We start from the raw sequence: 25,264 nt of genomic DNA, 5'->3' as shown, positions 1-25,264 counted from the left end.
CATGGGTTAGTTGTGATGGAGGCATAGGATCAAATCCTGTTGCCACCTAAGCTATCCTGTTGTGTAGATCTATGGAGCAATAATAATAATAAAATCTTTTCATGCATTCATTTGAAAAAAATTGTGTGGTTTACATGATAAATAAACTTTCCCTTAGATAAGTTTTTTTTTTTTGTCACTTATCTAAGAAAGGCATACCCTTCCACTAAATAGGTAACTTACTTTCCCACTAAGAGAGGTAAAGGTCAAAACTAATCAGACTAAAATGCCCTTACAAAAAGGTCACGGGTAAATGATTGAGGCAAGGATAGAAATGGCAACAAAGAAAAAATTCATGATAAAAGAACACAGGTATGTGCATAAAAGAAAACTTACCCGAATTAATAACTTAACAAGAAACAAATAAGGCCTGAGAAGTAACAAGACTTGAACTTGCATCAATAAGGTGTAAAACGCAACAAGTTAACCACTAAACCATTCTTGGTTATAAAAAATATATATGTTTTAATTTTTAACATTTAGTCATTTCTTCTTCTTAGTGCACATTCATTATAAAAGTAAAAAGCAAATAATTAATTGTTAAAATTATACATTTGTAAAAATTAATAAGAACAATATTGATCTCCAAAGGATTAAGATGTACATGCATGCCTTTAGTTCTATAAATGAGGTATATATACACATGAGATACACACACATTGATAGCATATGTGAAGACTTGGATTTAGTGTTGTTGATGTATTCTTTTTTTTGGGGGGGGTGATTTATTGGAACTTTTCTATCATATTTTATTTTTTCCACTATATTCATGTATATTGAAAATATATCTTTATATGTCTTTTAAAATTGTCATTTCGATACTCTTTGCGTTTCTGATACTTTGAATTTCGATTGTCTTACAAAGTGCCACCTGGCCGATTAATAAGGTCTGTGATTGTAGCAAAGACTTGGGATCTAATCCGCCTGTACTGGGATTTGGGAGGGGAGTCATGAGTTTGGGGGATGGACTACCCCCGTTGTATAGCCCTATGGAAGCCAAAAAAAAAAGAAAAGCTTTGGTTGTCAAAATATGATGGTGGAAAAGGATTATTTTCCAGAGTAGTAATTATTGTAGGAAAATGATTTTCTATAAATTATTTTACAAACAGAGGTTGATCTTTTGGATTCATATCCCACAATACTCATGGTCTCATACTGATTCTCATCCATTTAGGTCTGTTTTCCATATGCTAAATGGAACACCAGAAAAATTAGGATGCATCTATTTCTCCATGAAGGGGAGAAAACTCTTTTTCAACTGAAATACTTTGGGTTTGAAATCATTTCCGCTTCAATAAGATGAAGGAGAGGTAAAGGATTTATTTTTATCAAAATCCCCTGACGTGTTTAGAGCATTTCTGGAATCAAACTCTTTAACTCCATACAACTTATTATTATTATTATTATATTCCTGGTATATTAAGCAATGTTTTGAAATCTTGACCAGACAGTTGGACCAAGTTGAACTGGGATTGGACCCTCTACGGATTCAACTATCTAACATAAGAAAGTTGGTTAGATTATTAATCTTGCACCAAGATGGAAGTTTGGACGATCTGTTTACCACTTCAATTTCTTTCATCCTTCCTCTCTGACCCCTTATATCTCCTCATTTATTGCTTTCAGTTTTCTTTCAGAAAGTAAATATAAAATATGTACAGAAAAATCTTGTTGAGTTTCAGGGGCCATTTGATAACTCTACCAAAATCCACTGTCAGAAAGCTCAGAATTGGGCTGTAGATAGAGAACTATTCTAAAATCAAATTGATCATCAAATCTTCATGTAGAATCCAAAACAGATGCACCAGATTCTTACTATAATGTGATTCCTTCTACATTCTACAACATAGAATCCGATTCCAGAATGGCAATGCTCCCCCAACGCCCCTCTAAATTCTGCAACTGGGGTCTGGGCTGCCTGCTGAGACTCTGAGTCACCAATTAACCAATCATCGGGCCATAGCCCAGGCCCAGTAAAAATTTTGCATTTATGAACTTTCAGTTCCTGTTTAAATTGGGCTGCTAACTTGGTGCAGTAATAACCTGCAAGTTGACACTCATATATGCCAATTGAACGGTCTGTTTTTCAGTTTTGTTTACTGGAATCCATGACAATGGACGAGCTGAGAAAATGACTTTGCATAAGACAGCAGAGTGTCAGTCGTACCTGCGTCTTGATTTGAATTGGGCCTGCTTAGTGCCAATACCCAAGCCCAGTTCTAAGGATATATTTTGATTGGGTAAGTAAACTCTAACAGAGAGAGAGAGAGAGAAAGAACTTGCAGTGACTGTTACAAGGTGAATCCAGAAAACATTGGTCTTACAGAAAATTAAATGAGGAAAGAAGAGTACCTACATCCCCACCCCCACCTCATAAATGCACATTAAAAGCTCTGGCTTTAAGTGCAGAGCTGAGGTTTTCATTGTTTATGACTTTTAATTAAATATTCCAACCTCCTTTGTTGTTGGGTCGTTGGGATATTCAATGCAGCTTCTTCAAAACCACCTTACCCGCTTCCATTTCTTCCTCGTTAAGAGAATTCTCAACCGACATCTCTCTCCCACACCTCCCCTTCATCCCCAGAATTTCGTCATTTCTGCTTCTATCTTGGAAGGTATGTCTGCTGTGCCTTTTTGTTATTGTTTTCTCCTTCCTTTTGCTGCACTTTTGGGCACAGAATTGACGACCCCCCCTTTTCTTCTTCGTTCTCGTTTATATCTCAGATTCTGCTCTATGTTAATATGGCTAATGACCTGTTTGTTCACCTTCACTCAGACCAGACCACACCATCAACAAAGAGGAGCATGTATGCAATACGAAGCATTGGTTGATCAGTTTAACGGGATATTGGTCCGGTTCAATTAGAAAGCAGTGCTCATGTGTTCAAGAGTTCTGCTGTTTGATTGAGCCGTGCCAATATCACGTGGCTCTGCTCTTGTTTATCAAACCAAACATACTGATTTGAGGTAGCTCGTTTCTCATTTTTCCTCTCTCTCTCTCTCTCTATGTTTATCTTTAGTGGATCCTTTCTTAAGCGGTTCATGTTGTAGACTTTTAGCAAATTTGGTACTTCCGAGCTATATAATATACTGAAAGTTGAAGCAGGGTTTTTAGTGGCCCGGTGTTGGGCTGGGCAGGTTACCTGATTGGCCCAGATGGCCGAGAAATCCAGGCTCAATACCCATTTTACCAATATAAATAATATGTACACAGTGAAGTATGGCTTGGTTAATTTACCAAAAAAAAAAAAAACGGTATGGCTTGGTTATTGGGGCCAAGAAATTTTTAATCCAGGGGTTGGGATACCGTTAACAGAATGTTGCTCAGACTGGGTTGATTTATTTATTTATTTTGAAATTCATTCCAAACCCACAAAGTATTGGTATGGACTATGGAGCAGGGTCCTACACCAATCTCAGAACGACCATTTCATTACCTTGAGATTTGAATTGATGAATTCGGATCTGCTCCTCACAGAATGCGTCCCACACCAATCTCACAGCACATTTCAGTTGTACGTCTGGAACATCTCCATAATTGAGAGTTTTTATTCATAAGGAGATCTTCTCAATGCATGGGTGAAACGCGCTGTGAGGTTGATGTGAGGCGCTCTGTGAATAGCAGATCCGAATTCTGAATTGAGGCATGAGAACACTGGCACACAGAGTTTCTCTTTGGGAGCATTTGCATTCCTCAAACCTCTATCCTTGGAAGCTTTTTCTTCCCTTTTTTTGGGTACTGATTAAACCTTTGCTTTGTTTTTTATTTGCTATATACTTTACCGCCACTGGATCTCCTAATGTGCAGCTGGATGATGTTGTGTGTGCAGATTTTTGCTTGCATGAGATGGTGCTATGTTTTACCAAGAAAAAACTATTTAATTGAGCATGATAATGGAGAATATTGCTTTTAGAGAAAAGTTTTCTAAATTATTTTCCTAACAAAATGGAGTAGGTAATTTCCTTTTCCAATCTTCTCATTTCTGAAAAGGTGTTTTCTTTTTCTTTTTTGTTAAATCTTTTAGTGTACCCTCTCCGTTTGAATAAATCTTTTTTGTTAAATCTTCTCATTTCTTAAAAGGTGTTAAATCTTTATGGGTTTATATTTTTTTTTTCTCATCCTATCGTTTTAGGTGTTAAATTTTTTCGCAATGATGGAAAAGATAAAAAACCTTCACAAACTTTGTATAGGTTTTCCCGTCTTTCCCTTCCTTTTTCTACTTTTTCCTTCAAACCAAATATAGCTTAGTTGAAAGTGTCCCTATTAGATTTTAACCATTTAGACTAAATTTGACCAAAAAAGAAAAATAAAAAGATTTAAGCCATTTAGCAGATGCTCGACAACATGGAACATGGTTCGATTTGTTTTAGTTTTAAAAAAAAGCAACCATGCTGTTAAAGACCACCTTAGAATGTTTCTGTTTTCATTTGTTTTTTAAAATTACTATATCAGCAAAAAAAAATAATAATATGTTATTGAACCATACTTTTGTTTTGGAAGAAAAAAAAAGATTTTGTTTAAAAAAATAATACATGTGTTTGAATACAGCAAATAATAGTTTTTAAAACGAAAACAAAATGTATATAGTAGAATAGTTTTTAAATAACAGATGAAAACATGTTCTTTAAACAAAAAAAAAAAAAAATTGAAGAAGAAATTTTTGGTTTCAATTTTGGAAACAAAAAACACACGTAACCAAGAGCATATTTCTGTGGTCTTGTTTTATGAATCAATTTGTTTCCAAACAAGTTGGTTTAGTTTCATTTTCAGAATCCACAACCAGAAAATTCACATCGGGGAACGCCCTACGACTCTACTCTTGCTCTTATTCTACCCACGAAACACTGCAGCCCATGGTTTTCAAAACCGGATCGGACTGGATGGTCGGACCGGAAAAATCAGAAACCACTTAGGTGACCGGTTTTGTTTCTCCCAAAATTGGATTTTCTCAAAAAAAAATGTTGATTTTGACCGGTAAACCGCTAAACCGGGTGATTAACAGTTCGAACCGTTTGATTCAAACGATTTTGATATTTTTTTATATTTTTTTGTCAGAACGGGCAACCAGACCTCTGACCGGGTCGATTTTAAAAACCATGCTGCAGCCCCACATCTCACCAGTGATCACATTAATAAGGAACATATGAATAAGCCATGTTCAGCTGCGAGTCCAACTTCAGTCAAAGCAAAGTCTGTTCGAACAACCTTTACAGTCTTGCATTGGGAATATCTCCCTACTTGTGTATTTTAATTCATGGGTAAATATTCCTAATGCAAGATTAGAAGAGGCCGTTGAAACTGTGTGAGCATGGGCTTGCTACTTCAACTGCAATGCAGTGTATTGTGGGTAGAGTCCTGTGGGCACAAAATCGGGTGTGCCCCCACTGTTGACTTGTTTTTCCTGGTGGTAAGCCATATCATGTTTCTAATCAAACATCCCTTCCACCCTGTTGACTTGTTTTTCCTGGTAAAAATTTTTCCAAATTTGGATTATCAAATCTTTTGTCCTGCTGCATTGCATGTCTTTTTTCTCATGAGAGGACATAAATAAATAAGGCATTATTCATCCTTATTTATTTATTTAGCTAAAGGTTGTGATATGTGATATCCTCTATTTGTTTCATTTGCTACACACACCCAAAAATTAAAAAAAATTATAAAAATAAAATAAAATAGAATCCGTATCCATTAAATAAAAATGGCGTTTAATTTATTTTTTCATCAAGGATTATTTGTGGAATGCCAGTGATGATCGATTAGGAGGACCTTTGGCACTTTCTTTGCAATCCTTTTCCCAAATGCAAACCACCATATATAATAAGAGACCACTGCTCAACATGTATAGTTCCATATGAAGAAATTGCCTGCGAGATTGATTGTTTATCAAAATTGAAGTTGTCATTTTTAGTAGATAAATATACATGTGAAATATATTCGGATCTAACTAGATAATCTCGATTAATACTTGGTTTGATTTTGGATCCATCTTATAAAACCCATACCCATTTACAGCACTGGGACCAAATCAATACCTAACCTGATCCTTCTGGCATCCCTAGTTGCGATATGTGAACTACCCGACCAGCTCATTGGAGACAAGAAGTGGGAACTTTTTGTGAGTGGAGAAAAGAACAAAAGCAAAAAAAAAAAAAAAAGCCATACAAGAAAACAAAAAAGTAGGAACGTGAAGTTGCTTTTATTGTGGTGTGGTGGGTGGTATTGATCCTCTGTCTTGCACGCCAAGGCTTGTTGCTTTCTTTATTGGACAAAGGGCCCGTTTGAGAAGGTTTAAGGGTTGGTTGGTTGAACTGTATTAACTGGGCCACTCCTAACAAGCTACCAAAACTAACTTGACCGGTTTCACACTTCAATATAAGCATTTGTGGGGTTTTCACCAAATGAGCACGGTCTTGTTAGGACTGAATCTGATCTAACCTTGCAAGGCCAAAAGCCACTGGGTGAAAGGCCAAAAGCCCTCCCAAATGAATTTGGATTATCTGCTAATCACAACACATTGCTGGCCACATTCACCCAGCTGCATGTTAGAAACATCTCTTGTATTTTATATACTGATCTTCCTGAATTAATGTGGTCAGCAATGTGTTGCCAGCCGCATATTAGGCTCAGTTTGAAAGGACTACAAATACAAATACATATAGTGCAAATACATACAAAATACAAGGTTTTACACTCTACAAATTTGTATTTGTACTCTTTTCAAACTGAGCCTTAGGAACATCTCTTGTATTTTATACCACTGATATTACTGGATTAATGTGGCCAGTAATGAGTTGTAGTCAGAAGATCCGAACTCCTCCCAAATGGGGCACAAAAGTTGCACCCAGTAGCGTAGGTAAGGTGATTAGAAGAAAGTTAAAGCCACTAATACAAACAAAGACCATTTTGTTTATTGAAGACCCCCCAACCCGGATGAAAGTGGGATTCAATCCCAAGTCCCTGCACAACCAGCCAGAGACCTTACCAGCAAGCAAGCTGGCTTCTGCATTCCTAAGCCCAAGATGGAGGTTTGGGGTCATGGAATAGTGTTTTTAGTTAAAATTTGTTTGATTGATGCATGGCTCATCTCCTCGAGGATAACTCAAAGTTCAGCTATAACTATGAGCTTGTAACTGTCTCACTGAATGTTCTAGTTAATCTGTTTGACTGTATTTCTCATCCACTGTAGCACTTATGCTTCATCCTTGAGATTGCAGGAAAACACACCATTTCTTGCAGTGTAATTGTGGGTATCACATTCTCACTTGTTCTCATATAAGAATTCCTGTGAAATCAATAGAGTATCGTACGACACTAAATGGTTCAAATCAGTGGAAGTTCTGATACTTGTCCAAATTAACAAAGTGAAGTGGAATGTATTGCCATCTCTGATGCATCTTCAGGGTAATACCCCACTAGAACTTTCTAGTTTTCTACATCTCTAATGTGGGTTTTGATCAAATCTTCAGGGTAATAACTTTGTTTTTTTCATAAAGTTTCTAGTTTTCTACATTCATTTTTTCTTTTATTTTTTCGTAAAAGAAATTAAGCATCAAAGTTGTAACCAGCTCTCTATGACTTGTTCTAAAACGAAACCCAAGGAAAAAGGAAAAAAAAAAAAACAGAAACTGCAGAGAAGGAACATAAGGAAGCAGAATTTAATGGTTAATCCTTCTTTCTTCCATATCCTCGGAAGCAACATAAGGAGGTTGATACCTGCTAAAAACCCTATAAGTTGAGATAAGAGATAAGACGAGGAAGAACAGAAGGGCCAATGCATGGAGGACCAAAGCGACCTTCACTCTGCTGCAAAACCTTCCATAAGAACTACATGCTTCGCTCCAGGAGACATCCTTGTCACCATTGTAAGCCAAGTACAGTATCTCAATCACAGCAGCGGCCGATGTAACCATTAAATAAGCTACCACCTGTTCAAGAAACTCCACAGAACCAAGCATAATTTGAAATTTGCATAGACGGGTTCAAGTAAATGGATAAGCAATTCTCCTCTGCATCTACATGTAAATCTGAAATATCCAGTTTAGACATAAAGGAGCATATATTGATTTTTGGCAATTCAACCATTCATTTTAACCTAATATGGAGCTGAAACAAGTTATATATAGAAACTCCATGATCCCAAGTTTTATGTATGGTCCAGAGTTATTGCAATCTGAGAAGAGAAGATAAAGGTACTAATGAAAATTAATGGAGACAAGAAAACGCATTAAAAAGTAAAATAAAAACCTGGTCAGATAGAAAGAAAAACCAAGCTTTAGTGAACAAGCCTCTGAGCCATGAGAAAATAACAGCAACAATACCATAACCAGCGGAGATGGCATTGACGCAAACCATGTACCTGACGTAGAATTCAATTAACTAAGCCAAAACAAAGAATGGAAAAAAGCTTGAGAACAAAGACGAGACAAGGGAAGAGAAAGAAAGCTCACTCGAGTCCTGTGAGGTTGGTGAAGTCTATCTTTCCATAACTGCTGCTGTCCTGCTTGTTTGTCACGGTCACCCATATGGATGCAGCACTGAGCGGAATTACAGATATCCTGAGTGAGAGATCTAGGAACTTGAGTGGGTCGAGATGGTTTTTCGAGGTGGGTGGATTTTCATCAAAATTTCTCATCTTGAGTTTAGAATAACACGCAACTCACTCTAACACAGCAATCTAATTAAGTAAATACAAGAACAACGGAACAAGGTAAACACAGGAGATAAAGAAAAAAAAAAAAAAAAGAAACCCAGAGCCAGAGGGAGAAAGAAAATATCTCCTTTGGTCGGTGGTGGGTTGAAAAGGAAAGCCAGAGGGAGGAGAGAGTCAGTAATGCTTACTAGATGGAGCATTCCTAGTGGGTTGAGTATTCAGTAATTGGCTTGCTTTTCTAAGTATAATAATCAGCCACATTGGATTTATTTGAAGTTGTCTAAGGGAGGTTCGAAGAGGCATTATTGGTACCGCATGCTTGTAAAGCTTATTTCAGAACTCGTTGAAAGAAGCTAGGAGCATTGCTCCATGTTTAAAGGCTCAAAACTGAATATCGACGAAACGGGTATTTAATTTTCTGTAGGTAGAAGAGGATGACACGGCCTTAGGTTTGAGTGGATTGGGTTCCAAACTTCCAATCCGCCCAGTTAACCAACCAACCGGTCTAAATGGGTACCACCCAACCCACACCCATTAATCTAATCCGTGCAACTTGTCATACCCTGATACCCATTTAATGTTTAATAGGATGGCAGTTTCTATGATGCGGGAAGAACTTTGACCAATTAATCCCCCCCCAGCTTCTCACTCTGTGGGAACTAAGGTCAACTGAAGTCATGAATACCAAAAACAGGTTCAGCTGAAGTCATAAAGTGGGGTGCATGACAATTGAATGGAGAGAGGGAGTGGTCACAATTCATATCACATGAAATGAAGAGTGTTTTCATAAATTAGCCTTTTCCTTTGAAAAAAAAAATCAGAGCTCAATTCAGAACCCAACCTAGATAGGAAGCTGCAAAAGGAAGTTATCCATTGAATTGGCAGAATAGCAATGAGGTTTGAAAGAAATTGTCCTAGGGTTGGTTAACTGGCAATTCAATATCCAATCTATTCTAATTCATTCATAAAATTAGGTCCAAATTTGTATTCTAGAATGATGTATATGTGGTTCAGCATTCTGGCTTTCCGTAATTGTTGCTGTTCTGCTTGCTTTGTTACACGGTTACAGACAGTCACCCATATAGATATCGAACCGAGAGGTATTATAAAGAACCCGAGAGGGGGATGTAGGAAACAGTGGTGAGGTTTTGCATCATCATTCTCATTTCCAAAGTAGAACCAAAAAACTCAAACGGCAATTGAAAAGGAGAAAGAAATGCGAACGTTTGTGAACAGAAACAGTGGTGAAGAAAGAAATAGCCCCAGTGTTGTTTGTTGACTTCTAAAGCAATGCTTCAGAGGGACAGGGGCCAGTGCTACAGGGAGTATCCCCTGAAATCTAGTGAACATGAGTTCTTTTGCTTTCTTTTCCAGAGTATATTATTCAATGGGAATGGCATTATTGGCAGCACATGCTCGCAAGCATTCTCATAGTTCTTGGAAAGAAAGTGCCCTTCATTAATGATTACTCCATGTCTGAAGTCTCGCGACTAACTGGGTTTAGTTTGGATGATTCACCCGAGCTATCAACTTAGGAAAACTGATCCGAGACACCCAATCTAGAACCTCAACCGTAGAATGTCCCCCTCCTATCACCTCAATTTTGGAGAAAACTTGACGGATACCAGTTCTCCTGAGTTATCTACGAGGGACTCGGTTAAACAAAATTAGCTGAGATTAACTGGAGGATATAGAGGTACCGCGTCTGTGTCTAATTTATCACACCTATATCTGAAATAAATTATGCTGAAGTTCTGCATAGTCATTGCCATCCTCATGAAGCTCCGAGAAAACCATCACCCACAATTACATTCTTCTTCTGTTTGAATGCGTTTTGGTCAATAGATTTTTTTTTTTTTACTTCTTAACATATTCTAAGAAATAAGGATGCATATCAAGAAAGTCAAGACTACTCCAAGGTCTTATAGCCAGGTGAGGCAAATGATTCATGAGACATCCAATTTGACTTAATGTAGCTTCAGACTGAAGAAAAGAAACCATCGAAAGTGAGCATCTCCGTCATCTTAGTTACAATTATGAAAAGCAGCCAAAGCCCATCAAAGACCAAGACAAGATCCATTAATTTATGAAACAAAAGGCAGCAAAAGCTGATGTAAGGAATGGCACTTATTATGAAGCTCAGTAGCCATGACAGACATAACTTACAAAATGGCCCTCCAAGCTAAAGAATGGGTAGTGACTTTTTATCTTCCTTCCCTTCCTCTTCTATAGGAGCAGATCTCCTCTTCTAAAATGGAGAAGGGCCCCCAACAGCAAGGCCTCACTTTCTCACTATAATTTTACATTTTGATATGCGTACATTTCCTATACCAACTACATACATAAACCAGAAGACTAGTACCATCTTCTTGCTTTCTCAAGCTTGTCCTTCCAGAGTTTGGAAGGATTCCAAACTGCTCAGAAGACTGCACTCCATAGAGCCTTCTCACCTTCCCCGCACCGCTGATGAACCTCCTTGATTCTTTCAGCAGATCTGCAAATCCCACTGCAGCTCCAATCAAATGAAGCAGCACATACATTGCCTGCCTGAGCCTTCCACTCACAATCTGCAGGTAAGAGGTAAAATCATCAACTTGTTTTCCAAATGTGTGATGCTAGGTGATACTGGATAAAGAATGTTATTTTCTTTCCTACATTTATTTGAGGGAATATATGTTTGATGGAGTCCAGCTACATAAAATAAACATTTGGTCAATCTGAGTGGTTCAATTGATGAACCACATCCCAGATGGGCCACAGCACAAAAATCATACTGATAGGTATCATAACTATCAGAGAAAGAACTTTGACAGTTAAATTAACTGAAGTTTAGATATATATCAAAAGATTCAAAACCATGATTTAGAAGCTGAAACCATTCAACCAGCATGAATTTTAGCATATAGCACATCCTAGTGGTAGCCCAATAATAGAGAGGTCTGGTCGTTGAGTTGGCAGAAGATTCACTGTTTCTCTCACCACAATCAACAATTTATTCTATTCCCCCACTCTTCAGTTGTTTGGATTTAATAGAAACAATTTTGTGCTTTATCTAGAGTTCAGGCCAGTCAGACTGGAAGTGCTAGGAACCAGGCCCCTTGCCAAGTAGAGGCTGTAGGAGCTCGGATGACCACCTGGTTATTTGATATTTGATAACCTGAGCAGGTTAAACCAAACTGGACCGTTCACAAGGAAATAAATATAAACAAGGGGACTTGAATGTGGGAAAGCATGTCAGTTAAGGGAAAAAAAAAGACTCTCTTATACAAGAGGAAACCCTACTTTGGAAAGGGGAAGAAGAAGAAGCCTCCTTGTAGCTTCTCATAAGCTAGTAAAAGTGTTCTTTTGGTTTAAGGGCTATGTGCAATATATCATAAGCAAGAAACTGGATTTTCACTATTAAATATATACAATTGAATATAAATATCAGTTATTTGCTCATATATAACATTTTGGTTTAAAAATATACAAAAGTGTCCTTTTGGTTTTGATCAGTCTGATTGAAACTGACACAAGTTGTAAAAGCATATCATGATGATGATACATAAAAATTATAGATTCTTGTCCTTCATATCTTCTTATAACCTTCCAGGCCCTGTGCTAGTTTGTTTCCCGACTTCAAATTCATTAGATCTATAAAAAGAGCAGCCTGGTGCACAAGGCTCCCACCAATGCGGGGTCTAGGGAGGGACAAGATGTACGCAGCCTAAACCCTGCAGATACACAGAGGCTGTTTCCAAGATTTTAACCCTGGTCACCCATGTCGCAATAGAGCAACCCAACTGTTATCTATTTTTAGGTTTGTTCATGCCATGTAGTTTCAACAATTTTCTTCATTTTCCAAAAATAATAAAATATCATATGGTTACTGTTATTCAATTAAGTTAACTTCCATCATTAAATTAACCTATATCTGATTAAATGGATCCTTGATTCATGCATGAAAGATCAGCATCCATATTACCACCCATTCATATTCATAGTTTATTTCTTGAAATGGTCACCCACCATTTTCAAGTAACAACAGTATTTCAAGTAAACCAGTACATACCAGGTGGGGTGCCACAACATAATCTCCTATCATCAATGTGCTCGACATCTACGCCAATAAACCAAGCTCCTAGTGAAACATCTTCATTAGCATACTTGTGCAGCACATGCCTGCAATTTCCATGTCATACATAGTATACATTATTGGACTAGTTAGATGGGCTTGAAAATCTTCAGGTCCAAATATATCCAAAGCTTCCTGATAAGATCTATGTTTAAAATAGAAAAAGAAAAAAGAAGGGGGCCCTTACTGGTTTATTGAAATGTAAGTAGCCAAATCTTTTGAAATCGCATACAGCTGACCAGTAGCATGCCGAAAATACTTATTCCCCTGCTCCCCAAATTTCCAATATTCAGGTTCATGGTACCTTACTCCCCTGTTCAATGATAAAGTGCCAAATAAGACCAAATTGCAATTTCTCAAAAACCAGCTGAAAGAAGATACTGGATGTTTTTAGGATAGATTTGCTTACTTTTGAGCAAGGACAGGACCAGATTTCATGCATCCAATATAGACACGGGGCTTTGACCTGTGTCTAGCTAAAGTCATCCCCAGTGTTGCTACAGAAATTTAGAAGCTGATGAAGTCAGTTGCATATTGGATAAACAAACATTACAACGATGCAACTTTTTACATGACCAAATTCAAGTTCATTCTTAAATAAGTCAAAATCTCTGTAGATCAAAAGCAACTCAAGCTTTGGTCATTTTGCAAAGGAGGTCAAGATAATATCTATAAAAACTTACAAGATGAATTACTTTAATTTTGTTAAAAAGGGGGCACATTTTAGGAAGTAGGTCATTTTAGACTTGGCGGCCATGTTTCAGGTTTCAAAATATAGTTCAAATACATTTAAGTCCAGAGCAAATACAATACTCAATTAATGAGGGTGAACAACCAGTGGTTGTGCTTATCAATCTAAGATCATCCAATCACATTTTTCTTTTTGTATATTATTTAGAACAGGATAAAAAAGGATGTATGGAAAAGATAATCCATAACTTCCAATTTTTTATCTGAACCCAATCAAGCAATAGGAAAAATTTAGGGCATAGAGTTATTGGACACAACCATTCTCAGCAAGACAGCAATGTCAATGCACATGATTTCCGCTAAAACAAATAAAAAGCATTCATAAAATGTCATTTTATGATTCAACAGCAAATGGTGACATTTCTGAAGCAGCTGAAAATCAGTATCAATCACATACTGTTGATCTTCATTTTATTATAGAAAATCATAAAACATCACTTTTTATATACATACATCAAGGTAAAGAATAGAGAGAACAGTCAAAATTTCTTACCTATATTTACATGGACATCATCATCAACTTTGATGTAGAAATCCGCATCCCACAGAGCAACAGCAGTAGTAAAATATGTCTTTGTCTTAGCAGACAACTCAAGGTACCCTTCAACATGTTCCTGCAGATGTGATATTAACACAGAGATTTGATGACCATATGTTGCTATTTACAGATCAAAAAAGTAAAGAAAATTCTTCCAACGTGTGTGTATGTGCATGCGACATTAATAGGAAAAAAATCTAGAAGCTTCAATAATCAGGGTCTACACACAATGGAGGCAGACCATTATATGCATCTTTTTGGGTCCAGGTATGAGACAAGTTGTTCGAGACTCAAGCCCCCAAATAATTAAGTACTGAAAATTAACATTTTCTTATAGAAATACACCGATAACTAACATTTATTGATGCATGCATACAGTTAAAAACAAAAGGTAAGAAGTGAATTTAGTTGCTTCCCTTCTAAAAAGTCCCAGATTCATATGCTCTTGGATTGGACCTGATTATGATTAGATCCAATAAATGTGGACACAGACCCTACAAATCATTGCCAAGTATATAGGACATTAGGCCAATGGAGTACCCATTGAAACCCCTAATGCTCAGTTTGTTTGCAGTGCATATGAAATGCACTGGTGTAAATGCATGGGAGTGCAAATAGGCTGTGTAAACTCTGGTTTTTGCTTCATATTTGGCTTTGTCCTGCTTGTTCGTGAGAAGTAAAATAATGCGGTTTCCACTTTATATGAAAGGGAGTGAAGGTACGAGAGTGAAGGTATGAGGATGATGTGGTCCCCACTTTATATGAGAATCAATGTAAGAGGAAGGTGGTGCAAAATTTGCACTGTCGACAAGTGCAAATGAGACAAAAAGTACAAACTTTTTATCAAGTAGGAGTGCAATCATGGTAAGAAACAAACAGATTCAAAACTGAACCGGGTGCAAAATTTGTATACAGTTCAGATTTGCACTGCAAATAAATGAATCATAAAGATAACCAATGAATCATAAAGATAACCAAAAAGGGTGAGCAGCAATACCAGCCTCAGGAAGTCTCCGTGCTTTCTATCCTCTGCTTCGATAGCTTTATCCAAAATGCCACCAGATGTAGCACTAGCGACAAAATATCCAGCAAAAAAAAACATAATTTTTTATCAGCAAAACGAACAAACATAAATTTCTTGAATATCGAATGTTATTTTATGCTCATAACTATATAGTGATAAGATGAGGATTAACACCATCAATAGAAGAAATATTTTATTACTCAGAAAATAGAAGAAATATTATATGTCTATAAAAGTGCATGCTACAAAAGTTAAACAAATGCACAACTTGAAAAGGTAGTAAGAATGAAGGATATTTGGAAATATTCAGTCAAAATGCATATAGATATCTCAAGAGAACAAAGGATATGTTCTATAATGATCACATGATCACATGATCACATGAGATTTTGGTGCCAAGGTAAATATGTTCCATGATCACATGAGTACCCTTCAAAAAGATCCAGCCAACTCAACATTCCATATAGGAGAATTGTGGTCCTTCAAGACAAATTCTACTGAAACTTGTTGGACAGTTTTTGTATGCCCTTAGCTTCAATCAGTTTTTGATGTACTTTTGATATTTAATGTAAATAAATGAAGTACATGTTTGATTCATGTTGTGTGGTATACTTCTATCTAAGACCCTAAAACTGGACACTCAATGAGACTTGTGTTGGTTTTAAATGTTCACAGCCGTTGGATAAGTCTGGGGAGATTTATCCTGCCAAGGCTGACACTGGTGTGCTGCCAACTGTTGGGGTGGCTTGTCTTAGCCGCCAAGGTGAGACACAAGGCACATGTAGTATAGGATTAATTGAACCCTTGAACCAGACCAGATTTTCAGTATTGCCCTGGACCTTGGAGATTGATGGGCAAAACTGGAAAGTTACACCTGATCCCTAGACCCGATTATGGTACTGCACTAGGGGTCAGATTGGGTTGTCTTTGATATGCCAATCAGTGATATCCTTAGCGGGGGTCAAAACCTGGGTATGTTGGGACAGTCTGAGAATTCATCTGAGTGGGTGATCATAGTGACGGGATCAGCCCCTTTGTCGGACAAAGGTAATGATCGGGGATGCACTCTCTCTGATGGAAACCAAACTGCCGGCAGATGATTTCAATCGTTGGAATTTTGTTTTGCAAAATTTATATATATGATATATATTTAAGTATGGTTTCAAAATTGTTTGCAAATGGTTTTAATTCCCGGGATCCATGTAAGTGGAGAGTGCAGCACTGTTCCTTGCAGCCGAGGGAGAGGTCCTCTGTTGTCGGGCAGTGCTTGATCATTATGGGCTGAGAGGTTAAGTGTAAGGCCATTTGGGATGATACCTGATGCGCTAATCTTGCACCTGCCCACAGTCCCTGGGTTTTTATAAGATGGCTTGGCCCAGGAACCACTTAGTGTAAGTGTTGGGCCCATAGGGTCCATGTGATGAGCTCAGGGGGTTCACTGGGCTCTCCAGTGAATTCGGCCAGGCTTTGTAACAAAGGCTGAGCCGAACCCATGTGGCTGGTGTGTAGATCAATGCTTGGGTCCCATGCCATACAAAGAAGCCCAACTGAGTAGCAGTTTGGAAGACTTTTGAGCACATAACCTTATTGGGCCTAGAGCCCATTTCGAACTAGGCTGATTTGATCAGTCATTACTAAGGGGCGGATCTGAGATTAGGATGAGCCCAAAAGCTTATCTAATCTGTAGATAGGATTAAGAAGAGTCATAATCCAAATACAGATTTGGATAAGGGGCAACTCCTGATATGATCAGGAAATCCTTTCTTAATCATTAAGCAACTGGAGGAAACCCTAATCGATTTACAAGAATTCGAACCCTAGGGAAAAAGAACACATCCTGCAGTTTTGTGAGATAGGATCTCAGAAACCCTAGAGAAAAGAAAAGCAGTTCGCCATCTATTTCTCTAGCTCCCTCCAGTTGCAACCGCCATCCATCTGTCACAGTTCGTTTTTCTCTATCAGAGAAAGATCAAGAAAAGTTCTTGATATCAGTCTTTGTTGAAAGGCTGGTTCGGTTTTGGTGCTCATTGTCATCCAAAGAATTCTTGTGAAGGATTCGGTGTGTAGGACGCACCCTGCTAGTTCTGTTCCACAGTTGTTGTGTCATCTTTAGCAGGAGCAAATCTTGGCCTTCTTTGGGTGTAAACACCAACTTTGGGAGATATTGTTTCTCTGGATCAGGTATAATTACTCCCTTTTCTTTTTGGTTCTGATTTGGTTCGGTTCTGGTTCAAGTAGGATCCTTGAATCTTGATTCTAAAATTAGGAAATGTGATTCCCAGTTGAAAGGCAGGTAGAAAATTTTTGAAATTCGCCCACCCATTCCGCATCTGTTTTGGTGTCCATACGATGGATTCTACCATCCATTTCAAAACTATAATGTAATATTTAAGGCATAGGTGTGGATTTTGGAAAGGTATTTACAAAGCTTACTCCCACTTCATTGAGAGGATTAAATACAGGGTTAGTAATGGAAGAAGACCGAGCTTTTGGTCAGATCCTTGGTGTGGTGAAAGAACCGTAAGGGACAGATTCCCAACTCTTTTCAACGTGGCTGAAAACCAACAAGCATCAGTTGCTGATTGCTATCAGATGGAAGGCAGTAGGTAATATGGAAACATTTTTTAGGAGTTTCAATGACTGGGAGTTGGATCAGGTGGCTGATTTTCTCCCTTTGATCCAGAATCAGAAGTTAGATTTGCAGTCGGTAGACTCAAGAAGCTAGAGGTGGGCACAGTCAGGAATATTCTCAGTTAAGTCTCTCTACAAAGGTCTTGAGGAAGAGCACAGACAGAGCAGTTTCCAAGCAGAGCTGTTTGGGAGCTGTTGCACCTCTAAAAGTCAAATGACCTGGGAGAGATGCCTCACAGAAGAAATGCTGTTAAGGAAGGGTTTTAACATCCCAACCTGATGCGCCCATTCTGCAATTTGGAAGCTGAGTCCTCAAACCAATTTGTATCAAGGATGGAAGGTCTCAGGAATGTCAAAAAAAGGAAGACACCCATGGTCAGCTATTCCAAGTGCATTTTCTGGGCCATTTGGCATGAAAAAAATAACCGGGCCTTTGAGCAAAAAGCGAAATCTGAGGCTGGAGTTGTTAATTTGTAGTGGAAGAATTAAGGGTTGGATGTCTATAACAAATGCATTTAAAGACGAGTTTTTTTCGGCAACTTTTTAGGGTGAAATTTTTTGGGGGTCCCTAAGGCTATGTTTGGTTTGAAGGAAAATGCAGTGAAAGGATGGAAAAGATAAGAAAACCTTTACAAACCTTGTATAGGCTTCCCTGTCTTTTCCTTCCTTTTCCTACCTTTTCCTTCAAACCAAACATAGCCTAAATGTGATTATATTTGTACAGCATTTCATTGTACAGGACCATTGATATTTTCATACTAATACAATTTAATTTACCTTTTTCTCAAAATAGTAAGGCGTAGGCTGATAATGTTATACTCAAATAGAAATTCAGGTGGCTTATGTCAATTTCTTCTACGTTGGATCCCTTCTAATTGCATGTCCCCTAATATTTTATTGTTTGTAACATTATCTCCAGCAAGTGGTGAGAAACATTAGATGGCTGAAGTCATCATGCTGGTGTATAAAGTTGGTAATGGCTGGTTTAGTTTCAAAATTATTACCAAAGGTGTCAGCACAAAACAATTGGGTGTGATAGCAGCCATATAAAACCACCCAAATGAAAGCAATATTTGGCAAATGTGTCATTGATTTTGTGCTTCATGAAGCACCATAACCAAAGCTTACCCAAACATGGCCTAATCTCTAAGGGAACCAGGAGGTGATCTGATAAGAAGATTTATTCCAAGTGCATCAACCAACCGCCAGATCCACCCGCTAAGTTGCAGGTTACTCATTTAAACAACTAGAGAAGTTTGTTATGGACAGAAGGCTTAGAGTAAGCTCTAAATTAGCGTGTTCTGACAGTCTAGACTCATATGCAGACTGAAAGAGGAAAGAACACCAAACAACATAGTAGTTTTGGAACATTGTTAAGTATCAACTGACATTAAGAGTTTAAGGCATGGAGTGGTTAGAGATGCATACCATTACAAAGGTTGGTCCAACAACATTAGGAGATTGGCCTTCTGATAAGGCTAGGAATAAGTTTGGACTTACACACACTAATGGATAAATATATGAAGAATTAACTACTCGAGTTAAATTCTAAAGGTGGTTGTGTTTGGTACTATTTCTTCAGCATATCAAAATTCCTGTTGGAGAGAGAGTTGTTATGTCCATGATGATTTCATGTTTAGTATGAATCATGATCTTTATCTTATGTGGGCATCTCCTTTCGTATGTTCTTCACTAGGCCTGTGAATTAGTGGACTTATTCTCTAAAGGGAGGGTCACCCATAATTTAACAACGGAGATGGGACCAAACAGAATGGAATGGCGAAACAGGATTCATGTAGCCAACCCCATATAGTTGGGGCAAGGCATAGATGATGGTGGTTCTCTAAAGGAAGGGTATACTCTGACTAGTTGAATTCTTTCTTAATTTTCAACATATATTTCTTTCTGTACTTTGTGTACATAACATTCTCCTTTTAACTTTTATATTAAAGCAAGAAGCATTTTATCATTACAAAGGACAGAAACAAGTCCAGATAAGGAAAAAGGCATGGTGGAAAAGAAAAATAGGATCCAAGGATTTTTTTTTTTTTTTTGTCAATGGACCTGAGGATTATATATGAATATGTATATGTGTGTATATATATGGTCTTAATAACAGGGGCGGAGCTAGGGGGACCTAGGGGAGACATGCCCCCCCCCCCATTAAAAAATTCCTAGTTCTGCCCCTGCTTAACAATTTATAGGGTGCATCTAATACCAAAGTTGAGATTAAAAAGAAATGATCATAACTGTAACCTCACACCAAAGGGTATCAACTTTGAAATGACTTTTGGAGAAGAAAATAGTTGCTATTATAAAACAGTTTAAATATTAGACATTTGTTTTCACAACTGAGATCATCTTTAGGAGAAATTTGACCTCTCACCTGTGACCAATAATGAAACGAATGACGACACCCTTCTCTTCCTCAAGCTTCTTTCTTTTTTCACCTGTTTTTTTTTTGACAAAATTCAAATTAGAGCAAGCAAAGGAAGAATTATTAGAATTATTAAAAGAAACTATAATGTAAAACAAAAACAGAAAATAACTCAAAATACCTTGTGGCATCCAGGTGGCACGAACTGAATCTCTTCGTTTCCGGCTGCTAAAAGCAGTATTAATTCCTATGACCATAAAATATTTTCTTTTCTCTGTTGATTCAGTAACCTTCAGGTTCTCAGATATTGGAGAACCATTTAGTATAGATTCCTGTGCAGCCCTTGCAGCAGCTAATTCCACCTCTAAGTTTGAAATTGTTTTATCCAGTGTTCTGCATTCCATTAACCATTACAGTTGTAAAGTTTGCACTGTATCCATACAAATACCAAGGAATAATACACAAACATAATCCATTTAAATCATCCAATATTAGCTTACTGCATGGCATAATGAGTCTTTGATACTTCCCCTATAATGTCCTTGGATTCACGCTTTACATCCTTCTGGTGGAGAAAAAAATGGACATCGATTATCAACATAATAAACTTCTAGTTTGGGATATATGAAATCTAAATAAGGAAAACAAAACCAACTTTAGTGAAAGCAACTTTTTGAGCAGTTTTCTCAGGATATTGCCACTTTGTTGCATCTTTTATGACCTAGCCCTCAATTCCAAGGTAGACTAAACTTAAAAAGAACCATAGGGAAAATACACTCACAAAACTTGGATCACAACCCTCTGAAATTAACTTTAGCTTTTCATCTTCCACGCTGTTTATCCTTGTAAAACCTTTGGTTTCAGGTACTGCCCACATTCTGTTATCAAAAAGGCAAATGATTAATATGGTATATACATAACCAACAACCTCAAGAAATTATTTCACACTATCCTACAAAAACATGGCTAAGACTAAAAAACTCCAATTTTAGGAAAACCAGAGTAAATTATTTATAAGTCTAACATATGAAGCATAAAATGATTTAAGCAACGCGAATAAGAATCAAAACGAAACTGTGAAATTCTTGCCTTCAAAAACAAAAACAAAACTGTGAAACTTAATAAAGTGAACCCCATTTCAAAATTTTGTTGCGAGATAAGCAAAAGATATGAAGGCAAACAGTGTGGATGGACAAAGTATTAAAAACCCACTTCATTATATGTTCAGACTTCAGAAAGTAAAATGGATAAATAGAGCATAAGAAGTAGAATTAAAAAGAAGGAAACCCCTACCCCAGCCCCGAGAGGCAAATTTAGTTCGCAGAACAAAACCACATATGGAGAAATCAAAAGAAAATTTGAACATGGACTGCCAGTTACAAATACTACAGACATAAACAAGACATATCCCAAGTAAATCATATATTTCAGACAGAGCTACGCAGATATTTGTTGGGTTGGGATTTTGAGAACTGGGGGAGGATGGAATGGAGGAAAAAAGGATATCAGAGTTTCGCCAAGTGCACGGATCTACCCAGTTGGCCCGAGATATAAAAGAAAGTAACCAGTAAGAGAGATTTGGAAAATTCTTGATTAAAAAACTGCCGACAATGTTAAAGAAATTCGTGTATATTTAAACTTGAATTTATCTGTTACTGTAATACAGAAGATGAGAAGTATAACCAGTTACCTTCTCAAAACAGAATTCTGTAAAATTAGATCCAAACTCAGATCTATCTCAACATTTACATCTGAATGAGAAAATTCCTCAAAGAGAAGGAAGAAGAAATAAAGGAAGAAAATTCCAGAAACAAAAACTTTGAAGAACTTGTGCAACCCAACTAAAAACAATCAAAGCCACCAGAAAACATAAGAACTTTCGAAAATCAATCACCCATAAAATACGCACTAGTTACTCGACAGAATAAAAAAAGTAACAAATATGAGAAATCTGAAAACAAATGGACCAGAAATTGTTCTCAAGAGAGCTACCAACTCTGCGGGAGAAAATTTTCATAAATTCAGCCGGCCAATCCATAGCCAGAAGTAAAAACTCATAAACAAACAAAATTGGAAATTTGAGATAACAAAATTAAAAAGAAAGAAATACTTGTTAGTGAAGAGCATTCCGACACAAAAGCTTCCGATACAAAGAAAAAGGGTCCATTTCTGGGACACAACGCTTCTCGAAGGCAGCTCTCCTTTGCTCTTCCAAGACATTTTTGTTCTTCTTCTTCTTCTACACTACTTTTTATCCAACCAACAGACCTTTTAAAGAGAAACCCATCTCAAATCCAGAAAGAACTTAACATAAAGCAGAAAAACAGATTCAAATAACTATATGTCTGCAGAATATAGGGACCATATCAGCTTTACAGTGAGCTCGGAAAATCGAAAATTCAGAGGTGAGGTACAGACAGAGTGATCGGAAGGAAATATAATATTTATATATGTAGAGAGAGAAGAGGGAGAGCTCTAGTTTTATAGTTTTCTTTTTCTTTTATTTCCCTTTGCTTGCTCTCTCTCTCTCTCTCCGTTCAGCTCTCCCCCTCTCTCCGTCCTTCACAAGCCGGCAATCGTAGAACGAGAAGACCCACCAACTGCCCTGCTTATATATCAAATTACCGGAAACTCCTTTGACAAACTTCCCCTGCTTAAAATATCAGTTGCTACAGTGATTTAGTTTGACGGTTTTGAATGACGTAAATGCCCTTCTACTGTTTTACGTTGAAATCCAGATGCATGAATTGGGCACGTTACGAACATGAACATGGATTTCTCTCGGTCAGTCTTCGTACCACGGATACGACAATTGGACGTGCCCAAATCAATCCAATGGATCCAAACCCAAAAACAAAAATCACAAAATAAAAGTAGATTAATCAAGCCAAACAAACCCATACATTGGCATTTTGTTTCCACGTTACGGGTACTGATGACCCATTTGGTTCCATTGACCAATTAAACGAATTGAAGTGGATCCATCTTAAGATGATCCTCATTTACCTGACCCAGATCAACATTTGCTTCCAAGATAATTAATTTTGAATGAATGTGTGGGTCAGATTTGGACAGACAGTGAATCCTCAACTCCTGACACGACCCGACCGGATCTAGTGGGTAATGGGGTCGAGTTAGTAATGGCGTGTTTGGTCCAGTCCTTGTTTGCGCTTGCAAAAAGTATTAAAAAGGGGGGCTACTGGGTCATTTGCTATATTGTAAGGTACAGTGACAGTTCTCCCTCCACGTTAGTCAACCCTCTAAGTTTCTTTCATTAGTTCTTACCTTTTCTTTCTCTTGTAAATCAAGTCTGACCATTTTCCTTCCATCCTGTGCTTCTTCCTTTCCAGCAAACCAAAATCTACAGGGGAAATGTTATAGTGTTAGGAATATATATATATTTTCAATGAGCTTGTCTCATTGTTGCCAGCTGGACCTTCAATCTGAATCAACTATAAATTTCTTGAACAAGAGGATCAGTAAAGTTTTTGAGGGGAAGGAACTAGTAGACAAAGTAATAAGCAAAGCAGTAGCACACATCCAAGGGCAAACCAGTAATAATCCATACGTAAAGCTTGTATTTTTTGCCACGTGTGCAATTTTTTCCTCTTCTTTAGTCTAGACTTCTACAGTGTACAGAGAGATTTCTTTTTTTTTTTATTTTTAAATTTGTTATGTTCTGTGATTAAAATACTTGAAGGCATGTGATGAGATCTGGGCCATCTGGCAACTGGGCACGTGGTTATCATATATACCCTGTTTAAGTGTTGATCGAACACCTAACAGACTCCATCTTCTATCACGTGGCTTCTGGAATTGTCCTGTGAGTTGGGGCCCCTTTTCACTGTAAAGATGACACGCGTCATCATGCTATCAGTTTGCCCGTGCAGGAAAGGAGAAGGGGAAAAGTTTGTTGAGCGCCCTTCCATCTTTTGTCGGCGTATCCAAATTAAACTGAGAGAGAGCTCTGAAACCCAAAAATTCGTGTAAATGGTCGGTTTGGACTAGGTTAGAATATGATCAGAAAGAAAACGAATTTGATTACAATAGATCATCTCAAGGTTGCTGAAATCGATGACTTATAAAATTGGTATGTCGATGGTAGAAAACAAAATGTATAAAAGAAACCAATTTAAAGGTTAAAACCTCACCTTTCTTCTCGTCGTTGTGCATGCTTTTGGGTTGGAAGAAGGGAATGAATAAATAGAAAACGAAAATTTAGTTAAACTTTTAGGCTGCTTTTGGAATTAGTGTAATATATTGATGATGTTTTACGTTAAACCAAAAAGTGACATTGTTTTTTGAAAATAGTGATGGGTGGAACAATTTAAAGTTTTACATCGATAAAATCGATATAATTTTTGCATGATTATCGATGCAAAATTTTAGAGTTGATCAGGTTTTACATTGATCATCAACGTAAAATTATATTTCCATTCAAATGTATGCAAAACTGAACCAGAATATAATTTTATGTCGATTATAATTACACACTCTTTTCAAATGCATACAAAACCGAACTGATATAAAATTTACATCAATTCTTTATTTACACCACATCCAAATGCAGCCTTAATAACAAAAATCAAAAGGGGAAAACAGTTGAGATATAGAAAAAGTTTAAAAAAGAACAATGAAAAGACAAAAATTAGTCACAAAAGAAGCAAAGGTATAATTAAAAAGCTCTTTGCCCATTTCAGTCTTGGCAATGGTGATCAGTTCATTACCTTATATTTTTGTTAAAAGATGTAAACATATTCATGTACCTCACCTAACATCTTAAAACTTTTTAAGTTGAATGATTTTTCTGACATGGTATCAGGGACTCTTTGATCAAATGGTTTATATTGTTCAATTCTTACCACCTCCTGCATAATTAATTAAATTTCAAAATAAGTAATAAAACGATTTCTACTTATCCACTCTTCAAGTCGAATAGGATTTTGTGGGAAGAATAGAATCATGTTAGAGAATAAAACAACGGTTCATTTATAATTGTTTAGTTTTGTCATCATCTCAGTTCTCCAAATTTAACATGAATATTGTGCGCTTTTATGGCACATGATTTTTTCAAACTTGCATCATCTTCAACCTTCATGAATATATTAAAACATTATTTCTTTATTTCTTGATCGGCACA

At 37.2% G+C, this 25,264-nt stretch overlaps 2 protein-coding genes and 1 long non-coding RNA gene across 4 annotated transcripts; 1 reads left to right on the top strand and 2 right to left on the bottom strand.

Annotated features, from left to right (window-relative positions):
• Positions 1–2,467: 2,467 nt before the first annotated feature.
• On the top strand, positions 2,468–7,665 carry LOC104610949 (uncharacterized). Its single transcript, XR_737534.3, has 2 exons — positions 2,468–2,654; positions 2,816–7,665. It is a non-coding gene; the product is annotated as an uncharacterized LOC104610949 (long non-coding RNA).
• On the bottom strand, positions 7,382–8,672 carry LOC104610948 (CASP-like protein 2D1). Its single transcript, XM_010277819.3, has 3 exons — positions 8,488–8,672; positions 8,285–8,396; positions 7,382–7,965 (listed from the first exon to the last, which is right to left on the bottom strand). Exons 1-3 carry the CDS (start codon positions 8,670–8,672, stop codon positions 7,696–7,698), a joined length of 567 nt encoding a protein of 188 aa, XP_010276121.1. The 3' UTR covers positions 7,382–7,695.
• A 1,951-nt stretch (positions 8,673–10,623) lies between these two features.
• Positions 10,624–22,709, bottom strand: LOC104610947 (putative beta-1,3-galactosyltransferase 2). 2 transcript variants are annotated; one of them, XM_010277818.3, is made up of 11 exons: positions 22,235–22,709; positions 20,906–21,002; positions 20,625–20,689; positions 20,306–20,517; positions 20,134–20,197; positions 15,090–15,162; positions 14,048–14,168; positions 13,214–13,301; positions 12,992–13,117; positions 12,742–12,851; positions 10,624–11,257 (listed from the first exon to the last, which is right to left on the bottom strand). In XM_010277818.3, exons 1-11 carry the CDS (start codon positions 22,342–22,344, stop codon positions 11,109–11,111), a joined length of 1,215 nt encoding a protein of 404 aa, XP_010276120.1. In that variant the 5' UTR covers positions 22,345–22,709; the 3' UTR covers positions 10,624–11,108. The 2 variants fall into 2 exon arrangements, with proteins under 2 accessions (XP_010276120.1, XP_088750717.1); XM_088894591.1 differs by lacking the exon at positions 22,235–22,709 and adding an exon at positions 21,815–22,172.
• Between the last annotated feature and the right edge of the window lie 2,555 nt (positions 22,710–25,264).

This window comes from Nelumbo nucifera, chromosome 1, assembly GCF_055504915.1.
Source record: "Nelumbo nucifera cultivar China Antique chromosome 1, China Antique-T2T, whole genome shotgun sequence".
NCBI classification, from domain to species: Eukaryota; Viridiplantae; Streptophyta; class Magnoliopsida; order Proteales; family Nelumbonaceae; genus Nelumbo; species Nelumbo nucifera.
The sequence above is the reverse complement of the archived record's forward strand: the minus strand, read 5'-3'. Positions and strand labels throughout refer to the sequence as shown.